We start from the raw sequence: 23,586 nt of genomic DNA, 5'->3' as shown, positions 1-23,586 counted from the left end.
TTAGTGAATCTACTCAAAAATATGTGGACAATAATTTGTCTCCCTATAAAAGAAACTTGTCTAGCATATGTAATTTGTGATATAGATAATCACCTTTTTGTAAAGTATGACTGTCTAGTGCAGTGTAGCTCGATTATGGTTTTTTTTTGTTTGTTTGTTTCTTTTTTTCTCAAGGATCATATGCTTGAAGAAAAGTACAAGTTCTCTTAGATTAAAATATTATCACTGCCATTTAAATATTTACCTCTTTGGCAGAACGGTTGCTTTTAAAAGGCAGACATCCTCATTCTAAACGCAGCACTAATATGTTAATACAATTACTTCATGAACTCTGTGTGGCTTGCAGCTGGATGCTGAATGGTAGATGCTGAACTGAATGAAATCTGGAATTCCCATTCTGAGAGGAGTGCTAACTCCTTAAACTTTTATTTCATTTGTCATATAAAGATTAAGTTTTCCTTGGAATACATTTTTTTCTTCAGACACCTTCAAACTAAAATACCTGACTCTGAACAACTTCATTTTGGTTTACTGCCTTTCAAACTAATTAAGGATTAACGCGCATTGATGTAAATCGATGCAGGGATCTGTAACTGGGGAGGCTCAAGTCTCTGCATCTCATGAGCTTTGTTCTCACCTGCTTCCATATGCATCTAAAGTTATATGTCTCTGTGACACATCTTGCAGCTTGGTAAGAGAAATCGCAGAGCAATACACACTGCCTTCCTGTGACATTAAACCTCAGGTTACAAAAGGGCCATTGTGTTCTCAGAAAACAACAGGTTGACGTGGGGAAGCAGTTTAATACTTTGTTTTAATGGTCCAAAACTAAATGGACCACTTTTTTCTTAAATGGAATAGCTCCTTTTAAGTGTTGATATGGAAAATAATTTTTTTTTTTTTTTTTTTTTTGGTGGATAGGTACTCATGGTTTTTGGTATTCTGTGATTGTCCTAATAAATCTATAGCTGTAGTGGCAAAGGATGCTGTTATGTGCAATGTGACCTTATAGGCAGAGTCTGTAACAACCCATATCGTGCTCAGCACTGACCAGAACAAAATCCTCATTTTGTGTTGCTTTTAACTTTGATTTTAGCTGCCCAGGATAAAATTTTCTGTGTTACTGGTCTGCCTTGGGATGAGTGAGTCAGAGGTCCTATGGAAAAGATAGTATGCAAATTCTAGTCTATTATTTAATTAAATGTAGTACAACAATTTGGACACAACAGGGCTAAATTTGCACAGCAACATTAAGTATGGCATTTCTTTACATCTAAGTGCCTTGCTTGGAACATTAACGTTCCTTTATTGTCATTTTATTAATGTCATTTTGTAATAAAATTGCTGGCTACAAATGATCCTTAGTATGTTGACTAAATTAGTTATAGCCTCCCAGTCCTATTGGTTAGTGACTTTCAACATTATGCACACTCAAAAAGGAAGGCAACTAATATTTAAAATTAAATGAAGTCTGGTTCTGGACCTAGCCCAAAATCACAGATGCCAAATTCTAGTCCTTTTACAGTCAGTAAAACTTTAGCTTTTGCTTTTGCCGAAGCCAGGATTTTACAGCCACTAAAAAGGCACTTGCCTTTTGGGTATGAACAGAAGTTCAAATGGGAGCTGACTTTCATAGCAGGTACTCTGCTAATGCCTAAATATGTAAATGGAGATAACTGTGCAACATTTGATTTTTAAGGTACAGAATGACTTTGGAAACTGACAGGTGCTGCTAAATCTTCCCACTGAAAGAAAAGTTCTTTATGTAAAACAAAAGGCAGTGCAGGACAGCAGCTAACCTGAACCTGCTGGTATCTGATCCTGTAATAACTTAGGCTTCTAGTGACTTTGAAGATTCCCTGAGCTTCACTAGTGTGGTTAACTATGTTGTCAAAATCTCTTCCCAAGAATTACAGATGATAGGTTTGGTCATCGAGCTCAACCTCTACATCAGGCAGGACAGACTAAACATAACATTAGACTTTGGAGTTGCATGTGTAGCAGCATCCCTCCCTTTTCTGCCCTGTTCCTTGGGATGCATTCTGTTTGGTAAACCATCTGTTTCTAAATTGAAGAGCTTGAAATGCACAGAGAGGCATGTACAAACATTACAAAAAACACAGCATTTGTTGATCTGTACATTTTGGTTTGCAAGTGAATGTTACTGCATTCATGCTCAGATCGCTGATCCATGCAGTTTGCTATCCTGCCTCTAGTCATGAGCAATTTCTTTTTCTAATGAAGTGGCTGGCATAGTCCAAAATATTATGACTGACAAATATCTTATTTTCTAATTGACAAAACTTCCTTCCTTAGTATTATGCATGACATTTTAGCATTGGATTAAAATACCAATGACTGTAGTTTTTTTCTTACTGACTGTGGAGTGCAATATTACTGTTAATGGTATGAGTTGAATTAAAATGAAAGTATTATCTATTGTTTAAAGGTTTGTAAAAATGAATCTAACACAGTAGTACTAAGGTAGCTCTTCTCTCAGTCTTCAAATTGGCCAAGAACTTTAGTTTTGCACTGTTTACCCAATATGTGCTTAACTTTAAGCACTATGTTTTAAGTCCTATTAAAGCAAAAAAGGGTTTGAAAGTGCTTCACTTTAAATGCATGCCCAAATGGTATGCAGAGTACAAAAGTCATAGTGAAAGCCAGCATGCAAATCAAGCTGGGGATGGGTCTTTCAGATAGTTAAAAGTGTAGCAATTTTTCAATTTTGATCTAATTTGGTTTTAGAATTTAGGTAATCCTAGGTGAAAACTTGCAGTCACAATTTTAATTTGTTACTCTGTCCACTACAGAGGCTCAACCTCAGATTTCTGGGACTGATAAAGAAAGATGATTCATAAGACTTAACCAATGTTGGTGTAAGTGGGCTTGGATAGCCAAGGCATATTTAAGAAAACTGCTCTAACCCCAGAAAGCCAAATTGTGTGCTGGGAGAAGACACCTGTATCTCTAGATGTAAGCTCAACAGATGTGGATTGGCTTTGAAGAAAATAGTTAAAGACAAATTGCTGTAGACCAGAAAACTCTGTTCAAGTTGCTAAAAAGAATGAAGCTTACTCATGGATCATTATTTACTTTTACTTGTTTACTGATTTCTTCGTGACAACATGGAACCTGGTTTTCTGTCTGACTCAGCATCCACCCATCCTGTTCAGAAAAGATGTCCACACAGTGTCCCATTGACAGGGTTAACTCAACCTTGCAGTTTCTGAGGGAAAAGACATGAGAAGTAGTGGTGGTTTCTGTCTCTGTTGCTGAACTTAAGGGCTTCACACAACACAGGCAGAAAAATTGGGAGTCCCTTCCTCACTTCTTTCTTTTGGCCCAGTTTCATACCACATAGCTCCAGGCATTCGGTTGAGATGTCTAAGATACGAACCTAGCCAGCCTGTATTCCTTGTATGGAAAGGAATACAGAGAGAAGCACTTTCAGAGGGTGATTTGGATCTTAATTTGACTGCATGACTGTGTGGAGGTCTCTTGACTATCCTGGGAGTTTAGACTCCTTAATTACATATCAAGCCCCTTAATGTCCCATTTTGGTCTGTCTGTGAAATTTTTCCTCCTCTCTACATATGTTTCTCAGGAGAAAATGTGGTCTATAAAGTCATACCTGCTTGCCTGACATAGCAGAAATGAAAACATGACCTTCCTTTAAACTCTTGGCTATTCTTGGTACTCATTTACTCATTCACCATTAGTACCTGCAAAAGTCATCTTAGCTGATGGCTTTCAGTCAGATACTGGCAAAGAAAAAAAAAAAGAAAAAGCTGTAACCACAGGCATACACTCCACCACTGCTATTTGGAAATTTAAGAACAAGTGGGAGTCCAAAATTACCACCAGATGGTGCACCTATTTAGCAAGTGACAGAGACATGTTCCACAAGAAAGGGTAGCCACAGCCTCCAGCAACCCATCAAGTTGCTTCCCCTGCTGTTTATTCTCAGCTGTGATATGAACTGAATGTGTTTGAAACATGGACCTGCTGGTCATACTATTCTGTTACATTTAATATGGAGTATGTTTTCAATCTCTGCAGTGAAAGTCTTTCAACTGCCTGGATAGGGGAATGAGGAAGGGAGAAAGTGTGTAGCAGATCTATGAGTGTGTGTAAAGGGAGGAGAAAAGAAAAAGAGATGGGCTGGGAACAGGAAAAATTGGTGAATCCAATCCCAGGTGAAAACATGTGGGATAGTTTATTAACTGCATAGCAAAGGTGGTGAACTTTCCTAGACAGTAAAGTGTTCTTTGACTACTGCTCATTCTTAAGCATTTGTGGTACTCCATACTCAAATATTAGCACCAGTTAATATACATATATTTTCTGCCATAATTTTGACAACACAAGGCCATGCAAGCCTTCAACTTGATTTGCTCTAAATCAATACACTATAAATGTGTAGGACATAAGTAGGTCTTTTTTCTCCTCATACTTTTCCTTCTTGCTTTCCTTCTTGCATGAAGTAGTATGTAGGTTACTGGCAATCCTCTTTCAAGAACATTAGAAAATTAATCTAGAAGAAAACATTGTGAGTCTTGTTTTGGTGTGCTTTAAAAGATGCTATAAATAGAATTTTCTATATTGCTAGAGAATGACTAATTAGAAAAGTTGTTTTTTTTTGATTACAATTTGACCAGTACAGAAATGTCTGACCTGAAAATTTCCTCTGAGCAAAGTATGAAAACATTTGAGTATTCTTCTACCTGAGCAGAACTCATTCTGAACAGATAAAATATTTCTTCACTCTCTTTGTCCAAGCTGAGAGGAAGGCATCTTCTAAAGAAGCTCAATAAAATTTCCTTTCTATCATTTTTCACATATCCTGTGGCTCCTAGTCTAACGTGAGAATTATCATTATATGGTTAGAGCATGGACCAGGAGATAATGGACTTGGACAGTTCCCAGCTGTGCCATATACTTTTCTTGTGACCTAGGGCAAGTCACTTCATACCTCTCTCTCTGAAGACTAAAGATGACTAATTTCAGTGGGGAATTGAAAGGCTTAATTAATGTGGACTAACCTCACTGGGACTTAAACCTTTGTGAAGTACCCTGCGATCCTCAACCAGAAATGGTCACTCTTAAAGACTTCTTATCCAAACAGGAAGCAAAGCACAGATGTGTCATGAAGGGATTTGTTCTTACAGAACATGGGTCCAGGCCTGAAACAAAGGCCATGTTGAAAAATCTTGACAGGCCTGGTAAGATTATTTAGTATGCATAAGAAGGAAGTATGGAAGCTTTGGTTAGTTGTCCATAAACAGTCTAAATTCCAATTTCTCAAAGATAAAATATTGTCCAGTACTTATATGTAATATTATAGAGAAAGAAAATAAAGCCCATGTGAACTGCTAGCTACTTACTGTATGCTCACTGTATGTGTGTTGTGACTCTTTGAGTAAATCTTCCTGTACAAGAGTTTCTTTTTATAGCTATTGGTGCACAGTGACATCCTGACTCCAGCAATGGGCTTGAACACATTTTCCCCTCCCTCCCTTTCTTTTTCTTCTCGTTGTTCCCCTTTTTCTTCTTGTTGTCCCCCTTTTTCTTTTACTTCAGCAGTTCGGCAATGCTGAAACTGAGTTCCCTTCTTTTGTTTGCCCATTGATCAACCATGTTGCTTTATTTCAGACACTGTAGTTTTAAGTACAATATAAACAGAAGTTCTTAGCAGGAGGGTTAACTGGGATTTCCCTGCCCTCTTACACAACTAAAGTTTCTGCAGCACTGCTCTCTTGTTTGTTTTCAGGGATTAGTGGCAATATTCCACATACTACTGTCAAAATGAGGCACAAGTTTGTTCAAAGAAGGCAAAACATTGTATTTTAAAGGACCCTAGACTACAGTGCAACTAGGGATGACCATGGAAAGCTTGAAAGGCAGCAGTCTACCCTCCAATGTGAGTGATAGTAAGAGTGATGATGGGTTTTTACACAGCACAAATTATTTCCACGAATACTGTGTCCTAATCAAAGTTAAATTAAGTGTCTGCTCTGAATATCTCATATAGCAGCATGTGTGTGCTGTCATTCTGTGTTAGCCAGGGGAACATTACATCATGTGACAGGCAAAAGCACGACATGGTACAATACAGACTAATCCAAGACTTTTCACGTGAAACATTTGTTTTGTTTTGGTTTTCAGATATTTGCCTTTCAAACTGGTCTGTTTTAATTACAGCTCAACCTGAACCACAAAAAACATGGATTTGAACTTTCCCAGAATTCAGTGGTGTTTAGATCTGGCTTTTGGTTTGGCCCATCACAGAGATAGGGGTCAGCTTCAAAGTTCAGATCTTCAAAGAAGTTTCTACAAAGCATGGGGCTGTGAAGATTATTTAATGTGACCAGTATCTTGTTTTAATGGTATATTTGCAGTAGAGACACTTGCTAGTGTTTTTTTTTTTTTTTTTAATAATATTTTTATAGTGTCTGGAAGACTGATATTAATACCAATCTATTTAAATACTCTTGTATTCATACTCCTGGAAGGGAGTCATGTCTCCTTTCTAGGTCACAAAGCCTAGATCCTGTACTGAAGCTGGAGTACTTTAAAAACCTACAGATTTTGCTTCTGATCTCTGTTTAAACTCATCCTTCAGTTCTGGGATATCACATCTAAAAACAATCAAAGTTCCTTGTGGGTAAGAAATTTGATCTTTTTATCCTCATAGCATTTCAAATTTTCAGCTAAAAGGGCAGTTAACTCACAAGGCAGGCATCTACCCATTTGCCAAATCCTTCTGTGCAAATTCTTGCAGGTATGGACCAGCGTCTTAAAGTGAACTTGTGCAGTATTTGGCAAAATGCTGACTTATCTCCCTGATTTTAGCACAACACAAATAATAAATAAGTTACTAATCTCATAGATAAGATAGCCTGACTGGTAGCCAGACAGGTTCAGATTAAACAGTAATTCAGTATCTTTCATGAGGTCTAAGAAGATTAGAGTAATTGCTCCTTATTTTTGTGAATCTTGTCACTTCCTAACTCCTGTCAGGACCAGAAACTCCAGAACTGAAAAAAAGACTTTGCTCTTGTGATGTTTCCAGACTCATTTTGCAAACCAGAGAGGTTTGGACAAGCATCTGAACTCTGTGTATTTATCCAAAACCCTCTGAGCTCTTTAGTCTTTTAAATCTCTTTCATATGTGTGATTAGTGCTGCGTCTCATTCACTGATGTTACAAACGAGTAGCAGGCAAAGACTCTAGGAAGGAAGGCAGACATCATCGCTTGAATCTTAGCTCTCCCATCAGAAAGATTGTCAGGCAAGCCAAATCAACTAGAAATGTGAATTCAGCCATACAAGCATTGTAAAAGCATTTGGAAGATCTTTAAGTAAATTTGAAAGCAACTCTCAGTTCATCCCTTTTCATCAGAATTTTCTCATTTGCTTTCCACAAAATCTGAGCTCTGGCAGGGAGCAGCAGTAATTTCTGGGGTTGCTGCCCAGCTATTTGCCCTACACCTGGAAGATGTGATCTCTACAGCAGAATTAGCAGAGCAGAAGGCAGGCTTATTCTGATGATCTGCAAACCCAGACTCTCTTCTGCTGCCTCCCAGGAAGGGCTAGTTTGGGATGGACTGTAAGTTAAATCCAATGAGGCATGGTTCTTCTGCTACCGTGGGTGATATCAGCACAGTGGTAATATCCTAAGCAGTAGTACTGAGACTCACTGCATCTCACTTGTGAAACCTTGCCTTGCCAAGAATGTACCAGAGAAACACTATAAAGACTGCAAGACTAAGATTGTTGAGTCACCAGTGATAGGGCTCATGGTAGAGCTTTGCTTGTGAAATTTAGATATTGAGTTGGTCCTCTAGGTTGTCCTGTCAGGCATCAGAAACTGTGCCAGGAATTTAAGTAAACAACAGAACAATCAACATGCAGAATTACCTTCCAGAAAACTGGCAGAACTTCCCTGCAAACACAAGAGCCTCTCTGTTATGTTTCTGCGGGTGCATTTATATAAAAAAAGCAACATTCCAGTACATTATTTGATATGAATTATTTTTCTTTCTTTATCAAGCATAAGAAATGGTCTTTTGTCTATGTCTACCCAGTTCTTTGAGGAGTATCTTGAAAATACCATTATTTGAAGAATATCTAGAAGACCAGAGTCTATGATGTTTGGACAAGATGACAGCATAACAATTTATCTATCCCAGGCATATAGGAAGAGTTTATCCATGACCAGCAGTCTAAAATGCTTCTTGGAGCCCCAGGAGGGGCTATCACCTTTTTTGAGGATGGGCAGTACTTACTCCACCTTCATTGCTATTACCACAAAAAGTGTGCAGATGTCATATACCTATGAGGTATATGACAGTACTCCTACATTGCTAGTGCACTGAAAGCTACAGCATTACAGGTGGCTATGCCATTTTATGATATATCTGTAATTTATACTGGAAATCTGAGAAATACTTTATATAAATACTTACTTATTAGACCCTGGCAAGACAAAGTATATTCCCTGTCTATGCTCTTCAGTTTAATAAAGGATACTGACACTCTTTGTAAACCTTACTTTATAAATGTCATGTCTAGGTAGAATGAATACTTTATTTCATATAAGAACATTCTAATTCCATACTTGATATAATGAATTTTAATGATACTCCAAAAACTAGAAAAATACATTAGAAGAATTTATATTGTGTTCAGTTTTATTGTTATTTATATATTAGTTTATATATAGAATAGTATATATATACACTATATATGTGGTTTTATTGCTTAATTTATATTGTGTATCCTAATCAGTGATACTAGTAAAGTAATCTTCTAGCTTTTAATCTAATTAAATCTTTCTTTCCCCAGATAGAATACAAAACAAGATAATGGGCTGAAAGTAGGATATTATAAGTATGGGATCCCCTTTACCAAAATCACCATATACCCTCAGAAATTACACTTAGATGCCCACTGCCAGCATAGATTGAAAAACTTTCTGTCCAGGGAAATGTGGCTTACCTCTGACAGGATGAGTTTAGACCTCTGACAGGATGAGTTTAGACTCTTTGAATTTTCTACACACTGTTTTGGGGGTTCCCCACCCAGCTTGATCACTTCTGGAAGTCTGGCTTCGTGGCATCTAACTCTCTCAATACTTGAGAAGGCTCAATTCCTATCCTTAACACATGGAAAATACTAGGAGGCAGAACATCTAAGAGACAGGCTTTAGAGCCAACATCCTGTGAGAGATTTATCTTTAGGTGTCTAGCTTTTGTCCTGTAGATGCGATTAATTTTGTATACACTGGCATTAATTTTGTAAACACTGTCATCTAATCTGAAAACAGTATCTAATCTCTGCAAAAATAAAGGTCTATTTTGACACCTATAAAACACCAGCTTAAAGTTGCAGGTATCTTACTTCTTACTGGTAGTGAAGAAATATCATCAACTCCAAATGGAACATAAAAACATTTAGGATCTCTGAAATTCATGGTGGTTTTTGTTGGTTTGTTGGTTTGTTTGTTTGTTTTCCAAGTGAAAATTAAAGGAAAGGTATGTGTCTAACTCTCTGCAGGTATGACGTGAGGAGGTGTGAGTACAGGGTGTTAGGAGCAGGCTTTGCTGTGTACTTCTTCTACATCACAGGTAGGCATGGTGATGCTAAGCATTGCTGTGTCCAAATCCCCTTAGGGTTCTGGCAGGAGATGGACTGGTTCAATACTATGCTGGAACAATACGTAGAGGTGCAGAGCAGAGAAGCCTCAGTCCAAGGGAACACTTCTGCAATCATGTTGTCTCCTGCCACACTATGCATTTGCATGGACATCCTCCCTGCAAATGGTTGAATTTGTGTTGGATGAGAAGTCCACAGCTGCCTTCCTCCATAGACTCCCCACAAAGAGAACTCAACAGGAGGACAGCTCATTTTCTTGCAAGTCCTTCTGCCATGTGGATAAATGCCTGAACATCCTCATGTCCCTGTGAAACAGAGGTATATAGTATCTGTTGTCCTCTCCAGTTGAAAGTCACATTCCATTTTAAGTCACAATCTACCTCTCACATAAACAGATTTTATCTAACATGAATTTCAGCTGGGCATCATGTGGTATATCTGTAATTCAATAATTATGGCAAAGTGATACTTGCCCACTAATAGACTCTGCACAATATATTGAGGTAACATCCATGATTTAAGTAAAACATCTCAAGAAATTCTGAAGTGAGAGATAAAATTTCATCTGTAATGTACACAGATACTCACACCCACAGATACACACCCACAGACACTCTGGCATTCCCAGGTATAGGAGCTTAGTGTTGACTTCTACTTATACTTTAGCGAACCCTTTAAGAGGTATTATTATTTAACATGTTTCTACAGCAAAGCACAGGTGTGCACTGTGATTTACAAGACGATACAGACATGACCACTGCCCTCAGGGATTTGTTATCTATGTTTGAAGTGACAGAATATAATACAGAAAGAGATGACCTCATGCAAAAGATAGTGCAGACTTATTTTTGAAGAAATGTTCTTCAACATTTATAAGTCAGGCCACTGAAGCAATTCAAACAAGTTAATTCAAATACTAACCCAGTACAGAGTCCACTGAGAAGGTCTGATTCTGCAAAGTGATAATTTCTTAATATTTATAGGCATGGCAATGGGGATCACAGAGTATTTGTGAAATTGGGTCCATAGCAAAGTCAAATACAACCACAGAATAATTTAAGTTATAAGGATCCTATATTGGCAGCCATGTAGAACATCCCTTCTAAACTGTTTCATTCACTATGAGCTCAAGTTTATTAAATCCAAACACATGAAAATCTGAGTGGTAGCAACATACTCAGCTGTTGTATACTACTAAATTGGAGCATAGTTAACTTCAAAATAAATCTCCTTTAAAAATGTGGTAGTACTGTCCTCCACTTCTCTGACTGGTTCAGAGTGGATTTTTTTCCTGTTTTTTTTTTTTTTTGTATGTTTTGTTTTGTTTTTAATGTAATTAAATTAAATTAATGATCATTTTTATGACTATTGAAAGCATGTTTTCTATTTCTTAAATTGAAGCAGGCAACATAGCAAAGGTTTCTCTCGGAAACCTTTAACAGGCCATATTGTGGTGCAAGAGCATGATCAAAAGCAAACAAAAAAAAACCAACACAACACATATGTCCACATATAGCTACAGTGTCCCTTCCCTTTTTCTTAATTACCATTTTTATTTCTCCCTGGGAAATGTTCTTCAAAAAAAGGGAGCATAATGGATAGGCAAACCCTATGCATAAGAACTGTTATCATGAATAGACTGACATGATTAAATTTTTATAGCAACACCTGGTTTCTCACAGTCCCATCTCCTTCAAGGACATTAGCACAGTTTAGGACCCAGTTTCTATGAGCAGTCTTCAGGAGTCCATGCTTTATGACAGTGGGTGCAAACAACTTAAAACCAAAAAACAGTATGCTTCAAGATGCTTCCAGCTGAGCTTTTACATATTATAATATGTTAAACCACTAGTCATCACTGAAAAGCAAAAACACCAAACATTCAGCAGGGAATCATTAAGTCCCAAAATGAAACTTCAGTAGGTCCAGAACAGAACACAGGCAGGAGACAATCCCTCCGCTCCAGCTATTGCTTCCCACATACTACTTTGACAGTATTAGCAGTAGTATTGTGAAAACACATACGGCTGTGACACTGCACAGGCTTTTCTCAATGGTACAGTGTATGTGGGAACTACCCCCTCATGCTTTGTACACTATGTATTTTTCAAGCAATGGTCTTGTACATTCTTTAAAGGAGAGCTTAACACCATGTTTTTATTAAAACTTGACAAAAACAAGCAGTAGTGCTTTTGGATCCAAACTTGATTTCCCCATTTTCTCTAAGAACGAGATACAGATTTCTTCTTAGAGCTGAGTTAGTAAGAAATACTTGCTGCAACAAGTATAGCTTTACAAGGGAGAGCTTAAAAAAAATCCTGTTACCCTAGGTACTTTTAAACATCACCAACATGAACATCAGAGCAAACTTACTGAATTCACAGCTGTCCCAGAAAACTCCAAATGATATGCCACCAAAAGACAGTCAAATACAAAACAGAATACAAAACAAAACGCTCAACTTAGAACGGAAATACTGACTATTGTTTATAGTTGCCAGGAGCTAATTGAATATGTTTAGGGGGCAAATTAAGAAAAAAATCTTGTAAAATGTTGGAAGCCTCATTAGAGAGACCACTGTGGAAAATACCACCAAGCCTTTAGAAAATAACTGAAACTGGAGACATGTTTGAAAAAATATGAAAAGCGGAGGCGTGTTAAATATATATATATATATATATTTTAATAGACATGCTTCCAAAACTATATAAATAGTGAGAGCAAGGAGTTACAAAAAGCAAGGGTGAAATAAATCTGGCTCGTGTGCAGCCCATTCTAAAAGAAAATCTGACAAACCCACATGAGCAACAGAAAACAATCCAGTTAACAGAGTGATTTTAGACTGATGGCCAAAATTCTGGCACTTCCACCCATAAAAACTTAGTGGGATTCTAGAGATGAAAATTACTGAATAACAGAAGAATCTGTAAACAAAACATTATGTCACAGCACTGCACAATCTCAGCTTTGAATATGCATCATTCATTCTCTATCCCATCCAAGTGTAATTGAAAATAGACATTATGAGCAGTCTACAAAGAAGCTGCTGAAATAATTTGCAACTCCTGCTTTACTTCTAGTTTAGCTAAACAGGCCTATATGGATGAAATATTATTAAAAAGAAAAAAAAAAAAAAAGACAATTTTAATTAGATTGTAGTAGAAAATAAAGATTTTAGGCAGGACAAAGAGAACATTATCCAATATGACCATCAAAAGACTCCATCAGATTTGATCAGAAAGCCCTGCCAGAGTAGCAGATATTCAGTCTGCAACAGGTTCCTCTTTCAGGAGGACTTCTGAGTGCAGGTGTTGCAAGATGAACCTCATGAACATGGGTGACTCTTTTTTGTTGTTGTTGGTGGTGGTGGTTTTGTTTGTTTGTTTTGACAATACACTACACAGTAATGATTCAGTCAGTACTTTGTCAGTGAGTGGAAGATGTATAAAAAAGTTGGTCCACTACTACCATAGCGAGTGTAAACCAAGGATAATGTCAAGAAGGTCAAGAACTTACTGCATCAGCCTTCACTAAGAGAGTGAGTGGTGAGCAGATGGTTATAGAACTCACATAATCTACAGAGGAACATCATCTCAGTGTTAGCTTGTGGGAAGTATCTCTCCAGGTTGTGTGCATTCTAATTAGCTGTCCCTCATATCAGAACATTTAATGAAGCTGCTTTAGAGCCATTAGTCCTGACAGCCATTAGAGCTGAAAACTTGTGGAGAACTCTCATTAAGAAAAATTGAAAAGACAAATGTACATGTATTGCCTTTGTCTAAATGAAACAGCAGAATTATAGGACCAATCATCCTAAATCCAGTAAATTAAAATAATGGGAACAAACACCCATTTGAGCTCATAACTGAAAACAAGGAGATGAGTAACAGTAACAGTCAACGAAGGTCCGTCAAGAACAAATCATGTTAAATCAATCTGATTTCCTTATTTTGCCACCAAAGGCCTCAGAGGCAGGGAAGAACGATTTCATACCATATATTTAGGATTTAAATTAATCTTTTGGCATTGCTTTATATGACATTCTTGTATAGTTTTTTTTCACAAGAAAACTAAGGAAACTCTAACCAAATGGGTATATACTTTCAATAAATTTATTTGGAGGATAGTTATCAAAATGGAGGGAGGTAATAACTAACGACTTTGTGATCTGTGCTGGTTCTGGTACTGGTTAATCTTACAGTCTTGATTTGACTGAAGGCATAAACTGAGCTCATTGAATTTACAAATGAAGTCAGGCTGGGGAGGACTGCAATGAAATTGGAGGAAGTTTCAGTCAAAATTGAAAATGATCATGGAAAAACTGACTGAAAAGGAAGAAAAAGGAACAAAAAAAAAAAAAAAAAGAGAAAGAAAAAGGAGGTAAATCAGAAAGACAAATATCTGTATGTGGTAATAATCAGCCTCACAAATGCAAGATGGGAAACATCTGTTGTGATAGCAGCAAAATAGAAGAAGACCACAAACTGATTAAGAGTCAAAAATGTCTTGCTAAAACACCATACTGGCATGAGTAAACAGGAGTGTAGCAAGCAAGATGTGTGAAGTGCTACCTCTGCTCTAACCCCAAATGAGCAAGGCCTTAGCTGGAGCAGCCTGTTCCATCTCTGGCATGGATCTGCAAGGCACAGGACAGCTAGCTGAGAGAGCCCAGGGAGAACAGGAATGGTCAGAGCCAATGAAACTGCTCTAGAAGGACTGACAGACCACGTCTAGAAAGGGGGTGGAAGCCTTTAAATGTTTAAAGGCTACTGCTACAAGAAGGGAACAATCAGGTTCTTAATATCTGTACAGTAAGAATTAGTAGGCTTATATTCAAAAAGGCAGTTTCAGGTTAATACTAGTAAAACATATATAACAACATGGATCCTGAAGCAATGGAATAGACTGTGGGATCTCCACCATGAAGAACTTTAAGAAAAGATATATAAAAAACTATTTTGCAGGACACCTGCATTATTGGCCAGATTAAGGTCAAGAGATGGACTAGAATCCCCCCTGAGGATCCTGCCAGCCCTACTTTCTTATAGTTTTTCTTCTACTTGTACAATCTGATTTCAGTGTTCTCTCACATGCCTCACTGTAAATTGGTAGTAAATTATAGTAAATTAGAAGGCTAGAGAAATTATTCCAACCCCTGCTTTTAGATTATAAACCAAGAAGTACAAAATTAGTTAACTGAAAATGCAAATAGAGAAAGGATCTGCTCCAGACAGTGAGAAAACTCTCACTGACTTGTATTACCCTTGGATTGAACCCAAGGAGAAGAGCCTGTACTGTTTAATTTGAGAACTGCTAATGAGTGTGTTGAATAAAATACAAAATTACAAAGGAACTAAACTTTTCTGCAAAAGACTTCAGCCAGCCCTACTTGGGGGGCTATTGTCTGAGTTTCAGTTTACTCATCTAGATGTATCTCTTTTGTCCATAAAAAATGACTTAATGTGTCCTCAGCTTTCATTTGCAAAAGACTTGTCAAAAATAACAAGTTTGGCAAAAATAATCTAACTTCTGCTATAGTTCATTTTTCTTACCACCAACCTTTATTGAATTGTGTCGTATAATTCAAGATCCACTGTCTACAGATTGTAAGCATATAAGGAATTTGTTTTGTTTAATAGCAGTGTGTACATTTTTTCTATCATTGTTAATCCAAGATTTAGCAAAATACTGGCTAAACAGTGTATATTCCATAGTCTACTCTTTCAAGTTAAATTAGAGTTCTACTAGCTGACATTTGATGATGCTCTTATTCATTTAACTGCTGAGAAAATACATTTCTGAATGACGCGTGGAATAGTAATATTCTCATCTAGTTACTCTGAAAAATAGATGCCTTACTAATAACCATGAAAAAGTTAAATCTGTAGCCCTGCACTCACAGAAAAATGATCAAAATATATATTTAGCATGCATGATTCTCAGCTGATTGTGGTTACATGCTGAAAATATGCCGCTGAATATATGCATATTAGAATGCAGTAAACTACAGCAATTATGGAACTTGTAATAATTTCCACATCAGCATGCTAAGTTTAGTGCAGTTAGCAGTCTAAAAGTTAGTCAGAGATGACATCTAAATTAGGGCTAAAGTATAGGCTGTTCCAATATTCCAACAACAGATAGACTCCTCTCACCCTTTCTGCCAGAAATTGTTCATTGCATTGATCCAATATCTGACTGTCTGAGCAGAAAATATCTACATTACTGGGTAGTAGGCCACTTTTAAAATACAACCCACCGTGAGAACACAAGTGAACTCAAGCAAATGGCAGCAACTCAGACTGGCAGACCACAGGCAAGACTTCTCGCATGGCCTAGCAGATTGCAAGAAGTGACTCTCAGCACCTTTACCAAAAAAAAAAAAAAAAAAAATAGGCTACATTTCAGTCAGTACTGACTGCCATCTTCTATTGGAGTTACTAGATCAGACAATTTCTGTGTACCATTCTATGTTTGGGGAATTAAATCAGAACTGTCTTCTTTGACATGAAAGTAGGCATTTCTAATGTAGGAAATGTAGGGATCCAAGGTCTGCAACAAAAGCTAAAATAGTGTCTTTTCCACTAAATTCAAATCTTGACAGAATTATTCTTGTCTATATAAAAGAAAACTTTGAAAAGTCAAACAAAAAATTTTTGTTCTGAGACACGGGTAGCGTGCACTTATACTGCCAAATAACTAGGTGACCAAGATATTCACAGAAAAACAAAACAAAACAAACAAACAAAAAATTCTAGCTTCCAGGTTGAGTCATATCCCAAATGTTCTGATATTTGTTTTTCCTTTTAATTACAATTTTTGGAAAGATCTGTCTCTTTCTTTCATTGAAGAATAAGAATACTTTTGAAATCTCAAAAAAAATGCATAAAATGAGATTATTGTTCTTAATGCGGTTATCACAGCAGTCATTGCTTAAATTGTTTTAGCTGCCTGACAAGGACTTGCTTAGGACTGACTCCAAACGATGACATGCTAATGGAAAGCTTTGTGTACAGCAGACTTATTATTCAAGCACAGAGGGTCCTATCCCTCCTCCATCAGCATTTTTTGATAGACTCTCTTTATCCTAGGACTTTAGAGAACTGTTGAGGTAATGCTTGCCCTGAAGGTCAAAGAAAGCTTCAGAACATTCTTTAGATAAAAACTAAACTAAACTAACTAACTAACTAAATAAAATGAAAAGAAAAAAAAATTATTGGCAGGACATCTTAACTTGCAAAAGCAATTTGATTTTCAAGCCATTTATTATTTTTGATCCTTTCTTATTTTAGAGTTGCATTGAAACAGAAGAATAATATCTTCAGAGAGTCAATGTGATTTCCATTAAGAATTACTCCATGACTTGAGATAATTCCTTTACTGGTATAACTGTCAAGTGGGTGAGAGAATGATATTTTCCTCTATTCCCAAATGTAACCAGGGGTATAATGGGAACAAAGAGGAGAAAAAGGAATACAAAGCCAGAATATTCTTTGGTTTTACAAAACTGATTAAGGGAAGTGATGTGTGAAAACTCATGAGCAAGACATAGACAGTGCCATTACAAAGTGTCACTTTCTACTCTGGATACATGTGGAATACATTGAATTGAAAAAATAAAACATCAGCAACCTCTCTCTAGCTAATCTCCTGATAAATCTACTGAACTGTAGCTCACAGCTGCGGTATTCCCTGACAGGAATATCTTTCTGCTTGGTTACAAGTTTTTCTACATGTGTTTACTCTACTTCCTGTCATCCTGGAGAGGAAGCAAAACTTATCTCTATATGTCATTTCTGTTGTATCTCATGTTTCTAGTCTTTCAATTTAAGAATAAAGAATCCAAATTAAGAATAGATTTTTTTTTTTTTTTTTTTTTGAAAGGAGATGAAGAAGGAAATCCTGCAAGTCAACAGGTTATGTTTTAAAGGACGTCTCAGTTTTGACTTCAGTTGGGGACTGAAAGAGAGAGGAGTGAATATTGATATGCATTTTAGAGAACATACTAGGAATAGAAGTTCCAAAACTTTTTTTGGATTGCTATAAACCCTCAGAATTTCTTGTGGACCACCAGGCATCATTATCATCAAACTTTTAATTGAAAACACTATTAAAAACAGTGTTTAATATGGCTCTGCAGATTAGCTGCAAACCCTTTACTGTGGCCTCATGGACCACCAATGTTCTGTGGACCATGGTTTGGGAAACACTGAACCAGACTACACACATCGTACACCTCAGCAAAACACTTGTGTGTCTGAAAGCAGAGTCAAGCCTTCTGGTGGGTGATATACTCAAATACTCTAGAAGTCAGTTTAACCTTCCTGGTACCTGAATAAAAACAGACCCTTTTATTTTTCTCTTACCTTAAGTTACTTTTTTTATTGCTTTGGAGAAAAATGAAATGGTGCCAAAAAAGAGTTTATGATTGCTTCTTGTAGGATCTCTCTTGTATCCTGCAGAGGTGTAACTTTTCAGGAAGCTATATATGCAAATAAGACACGTAAAATATAAAAAAACCCACACTGTACACAGGTCATTCCAGAATAGTTATGATATCTGTGAATACTAAAATAAAGATTTAAAAATAGATTCTAAGGTTTTTTGTTTGTTTGTTTGTTTTTCTCCTCTGGAAGATCTGTTCTTTTTATTTTTTTTTTCTTCCTAAATCCATTAACCAAGTTAAAGCTTTGTGTGTGGTCATTAAAGCATTTCAGCAACTTTTTGCAAAACTTTCAGCAAAATTCTTTGCAATTGTTCTTTGGCAGTAGTATTACAAGATTGTCTGTTTATCACCAAATAAGCACACAGAGGAAAATAATGATAGCACTGAGAGGGGAATTTGTAAGGAAATGTTGTAAATAAGAACAGCAAAATGAAAAGGGCCATACTCTACCCCTACATTAAGTCAGTAACAGAGTGTAGACTCACATGAGAGCAGGCAGAGGTTGTAACATCCTTTTAAATTGCTCAGCCTCTGTATCCCCTTGCTTATGTGCATCCCAAAAGCAACCCATCCTATCAATGTCTAGTGAAGAAACGGCATTTATTTGTCCCTTACATACTCAATATCAATACCTATAACAAGGAGTGGGGAATGAGTAGTGGCATAAATAACAATAACAATAACAGTAATAACAGTAATAATAATAATAATAAAAAAAACAACAAGGCTTTGCCTTCACAGCAGCATCTCATTTGTTCCAGAGAGGAAACAATGCTTCCCTAGTACTTCCATCACTCTGTAGACCCACTAGACAAGATACAGCAGAAATCAGAGTCAGTGTGGGAGTGGAAAAGTTCACAGCAAAACACACACATGAGAAAAGTCAGCGAAAGAGGTCATCTCTACTTCACCTTGAAAGAAAAAAAAACTACCTAGTTCTTCTCCCTGTGGGCAACTCTTGCCATAGCTGACCATCAGTATCACTAATAGGCCCTACTGGTCCATAAAGGTGCAATAATAACCTCCCCCATTTGTGCCCAACCCTCTTGTGAACCCAAAAGGATCTGGTATTTCTTAAGCTGTCTGTACACTTTTTCCAGGCAGTACCAACTGTTAGAGCAAACAACTGTTTTCCAGTGAGCATTGCCATTGGTGACTCACCTATTACTCATCCGAAATACATACCGTTCAGCTTGGAAACCTGACGAGACAATATAAAAACAAATCATATTGCCTCACCTCACCACTGCCCAGACTCATTGGTGAATTCCCTTCTGGTTAAGAGAGTTAGACAGGACTGTCATGTAGCTGGTGCTATGAGACCCTGGGGCAATGAGACCCAGACGAACCAAACATTTAAAATACATGTGTAATTCCACCAGAATGCAAAGCACATGCTAGAAGTAATGCCTGCCTCACATTCCTACCTCACACCATTGCTGTACATAATGTGTGTACTTTAGCAAGTGCTACCTTTCTGCAAACCCATCAGCTTTTGGCTTCTCTCCACAGGAAGCAGGGAAGCTGCGTTCACCTATGCCATTACTGCTGCCGGGGTTGCACACGCTGTCACAGCTGCCTGCAGCCAGGGCAACCTCAGCAATTGTGGCTGTGACCGAGAGAAACAGGGCTACTACAACCAGGAGGAGGGCTGGAAGTGGGGAGGCTGCTCTGCGGATATCAGATACGGCATTGAGTTCTCCCGGAGGTTTGTTGATGCCCGAGAAATCAAAAAGAATGCACGGAGGCTGATGAACTTGCACAACAATGAGGCTGGAAGAAAGGTATTTGAGCAAGCAAGAGGGATGGATGGGGAAGTGTATGCGCTGGAGGAAGGGGGGAGGCTGGCTTGGTCACAGGAGGCATTCCCCAAGAAAGTACCTCTCTCTGTACTGTTATCTCGCACCTACACCATTACCTGATGGCATTTAATATTTATGGTTTGTTGCTGTTTCTTTTTATTCATAGTTGACTGTTTATTACAGCCCCCATTGCTGTTCTTCACAATGTTTCTGCTCCCTAAGCCACCTTTTGAATTCCCCCAGTAACAGAGAGGACTTTGCTAGAGCTGTTTGGAATAAAGCTAAATCTTTGCCTTTCATCTCCTTTGCAAAAGTCTAGCAAGAGATGACAGGGCTTGCGATGGCACAGGACTGAGTTTCTGCATTTCTGAACTCCCACAGCACTTGCAGCTATTTATTCCATCCAAAACCAAAACACTTCTTAGACCGCAGTTCTAATGAAATACATACTTCATAGCAAATGCACAATTGTCTGTTCCTCACTAGCAGGCTACAGGCGGCTGCATGATAAATGCCACTTTGGAAGAAGAAACAGCTTCTTGTCTACAACCACGATTGAGTTGCTTGCAATCAAAACAATAAACATCATGGAGTTACACTGATTTATGTCTGTTGAATAAGAATCCTCACAGATCTCAAAGATTGCCCTGCAAAAAGTTAAATAAATCTTTGTACATAACACATACCAACCTCAAGAGAGATTTTACTGTATCTTTCAAGGTGTTTTCATCCAGGTTAAAAAATGCTGTTTTTACCCTCCAGTGTGAATATATTTCATTGCAGGTGACACCAATATTCTGCTCCTCCCACCTAGCCCCCAAAGTTGGACTCAAATTTTCTTCTCCAAACCAACATAAGCTGTTATTCTACACCAAGTACTAGCAATCCATCCGTCTGGATTGGTGGTGGCAGAAGCAATGCACTTTTCTTTCTGCCTGTACTCTGGAGAATTCTTCTTAATGCTCAGAGCATGCAACAAAATCTCCAGGGAAGAGCAGTCAGTTGTTCACTGAAATGGAAGGTGTCATGTAGGCAATTGTTCACTGAGATGAAAGTGTTGCATAAATTCCAAGTGATGACAGAGATGAGTCTTGGGGCATAATTGCAAGCGTAGAGACAGAGTTGATACTCAATTGATGCTTGATGCAGAGGTCTCCAGAGTCTGACAGAAAGCATCCTTAACAGTAGCACTATCTTTTCCCAAAAACTTGTTCTGCCAAGGTAGGTAGGAGCACCCCATACTGCTATACAGTGTCATGGAGGACTGGCTCCAGGCTTGACTGTTTCTCTTAGCCAAGGTGTTTCACTTTGGTGTCATGCATTGCATTTAGATGCAAAAGAAGCTGAAAGCCACACGTTAAACATGTAACAGAGCATTTGTTACTATTATCTGCACTATGGTCCCTGCTTAAACTGTCAACCCTCCGTGGTGGGCACTGTGCCACCCCAAAAAAGATGCAGATGTATGTCCTGTTTTGGACATGTTACAGCCTACATGTGAAAATGTGACAAAAGAGCAAAAGTGGATGCATAGATTGAGAACAGTGATGTCCCTTGCACAGGCGCAGAAGGCAGCTCAGCATCTGAGCTAGGCACTGATTCCAGGTCCCCCAGTTCTAAATATAGTCCAGTAACCCCTAGACCACATTGCTGATTCTTATTAAGCAAATTGCATTTTTACTGTTCATCAGAATTTCATAAGCAGGAGGACATTAGCAAATCAAAGAAGTGTGTGCTTTTACAAATATTACTGGTAGCAGCATTCATGCAATTGCATTTCTTTCAGCTTCTCTAAAAACTTTGTTTTCTGCAAATGTTCTTGCAAAAACAAATGATAAGGCTCACTTTTTGTGTTTTTTGAGATAGGAATAAAAAGGCTTGCAAATAACGACCACATTCTTCCCTCCCCTCTCCTCCCCCCCCCTCCCCCCAAAATACACTTTCTTCATAAATGGTGTTTTGGAATTAACCCATTTTGTTGTTGGTGATATTTTTCAGTAGTCATTTATAGCTATATATTTTCATTGTAATCTTTAATGCATCATATACTTTTGAACAGCTAAGGCTGCCTGAAAGAATTTGATGCAGCTTTTTGCTTTTGTTTTAAAGTACAATCTATAAAATCCTGAGGAATGTGCTCATATAAAAGATGGTTTGGGGTCCAAGCTTAGAAATAATGTTGGTGTTATGACATACATTCCCATGAAATGAATATGCAAAGTTTTACAGTATATAATACTTAGTGATTTTGGTTCATCTGAGATCATCTGCTATTTGTACAAATTAGACATTCTGAACTTGAGGACTGACTGAAATTCAGGGCTAGAACAAAACTCTGGAAACCACGATAGGTTTTCTTTGTTTTTTGAGCTGGACCTTTAAGAAAGCAGCCACAGAGTTTTGTGCAATTTCAGCCTGAAATCAGAAGTCCCTTCTGAGAATCCAGACAAGCTTGAAATTGTTGCTACATTTCCTAGCAATGTGGCAGTTTTGGATATTCTGGGTAACCTTAGATTGGATTGTGAGCCAGAAACAAAATCCCAAAACAGGAAATTTTGTTTACATGTGGATGTTATTCTGACATGCTCCATGTGTTCCTTATTCAAAGTCAAGTCAGAAATATTGCATTTATGGCTGGACACTTGCTGAAGTACCATACTGGATCTCCATCTTTCTTCTTTCCCCTTCCAAAATCTCCTCCAAAGACTGGGAAAAGTTCATACCTCTTTGCTTGTTCTGTCAGTACCATTCTGCTGATCTGAATGCAGCTTGTCTTAAAATTTGTAAACATTCTGGAATCAAGCTTTGTATTCCTGTCCAAGATTACTAAAGGATCAAAGTAAGGATATTTTCCCTTGTTCTGAATACGAATAAAAGGTAAGAAGGAGACCAAAGTAAACTCAGATTTTGTTACTCCTTTGTTGCTTCAGAAATTGTCAAATAATCTTTTCAAGTTCAGGGTGGGAATGCTGAGAAAGTAGAGGAAATGTATGCTTTTGTATTTTCCTACAGAGATTCCATTAGCCATGGAAATATTTCTTAGTTACAATTCAATCTTATCAAAACTGGTAGAAGAAAAAACAAACAAACAAACAACATATTGTTTATATGAACATCAGTCCATTTGCCAAAGTTTTATATTTCGTGGGACTTTCATTATTTTAAAAAACATGTTTACATCTTTAACATTAAGGCTCTTAAGTCTCACAGTTCTTAGTCAGTTCATACTGTATTGGCTTTTTGAGTTGCATAAGACTAACAATATTTAGGCAATAAATTTGCTATCTTCATTTTAGTATTGTTTTTAAATTCCAGAGCCTCCCAGTACAGAAAAGTCAGCAAAAAAATGTTGCAGAGATCCCAACCTCACATACAGTTATTCCCAGGTTGCTCAAAAATCAGTGGAAGGCCCTTGACCTCAGTAGACCTCTACTAAGTGCCCAGAAAATCATTTCTAGAAGCATTATTCATGAGGCTAATCAGCAGTTTTGCCCACGGAGCAATTATTTGAATGCCCCTTATATGCCTGCATGGGATTTTTCATGCACTGAGGCAGGATTTTTGCCTATTTCCAGTCTTTCCCAGCACTTGTCCCAGAGTTGTCATATCTTCCCTCAGACATGCCTGGTGGTCAGAGACATTTGTAGCTATAGCAGTGACAGTAATGTTTTGCTCTCAT

General features: G+C 37.6%; 1 protein-coding gene across 2 annotated transcripts in view; it reads left to right on the top strand.

Moving 5' to 3' along the window:
* Nucleotides 1-23,586, top strand: part of WNT7B (Wnt family member 7B) — a gene marked incomplete at both ends in the record, with an annotated part of 92,537 nt that overhangs the window by 60,313 nt on the left and 8,638 nt on the right. For both annotated transcript variants that reach the window (XM_084300669.1, XM_084300668.1), the window contains one exon: nt 19,618-19,889. In XM_084300669.1, coding sequence (XP_084156795.1) covers nt 19,618-19,889 — 272 coding nt within the window. The remainder of the gene's footprint in view (nt 1-19,617; nt 19,890-23,586) is intronic.

This window comes from Netta rufina (assembly GCF_964035555.1).
Source record: "Netta rufina genome assembly, chromosome: 1".
Classification (NCBI taxonomy): domain Eukaryota; kingdom Metazoa; phylum Chordata; class Aves; order Anseriformes; family Anatidae; genus Netta; species Netta rufina.
Note: the sequence above shows the minus strand (reverse complement) of the source record. Positions and strands in the feature narration are given on the sequence as shown.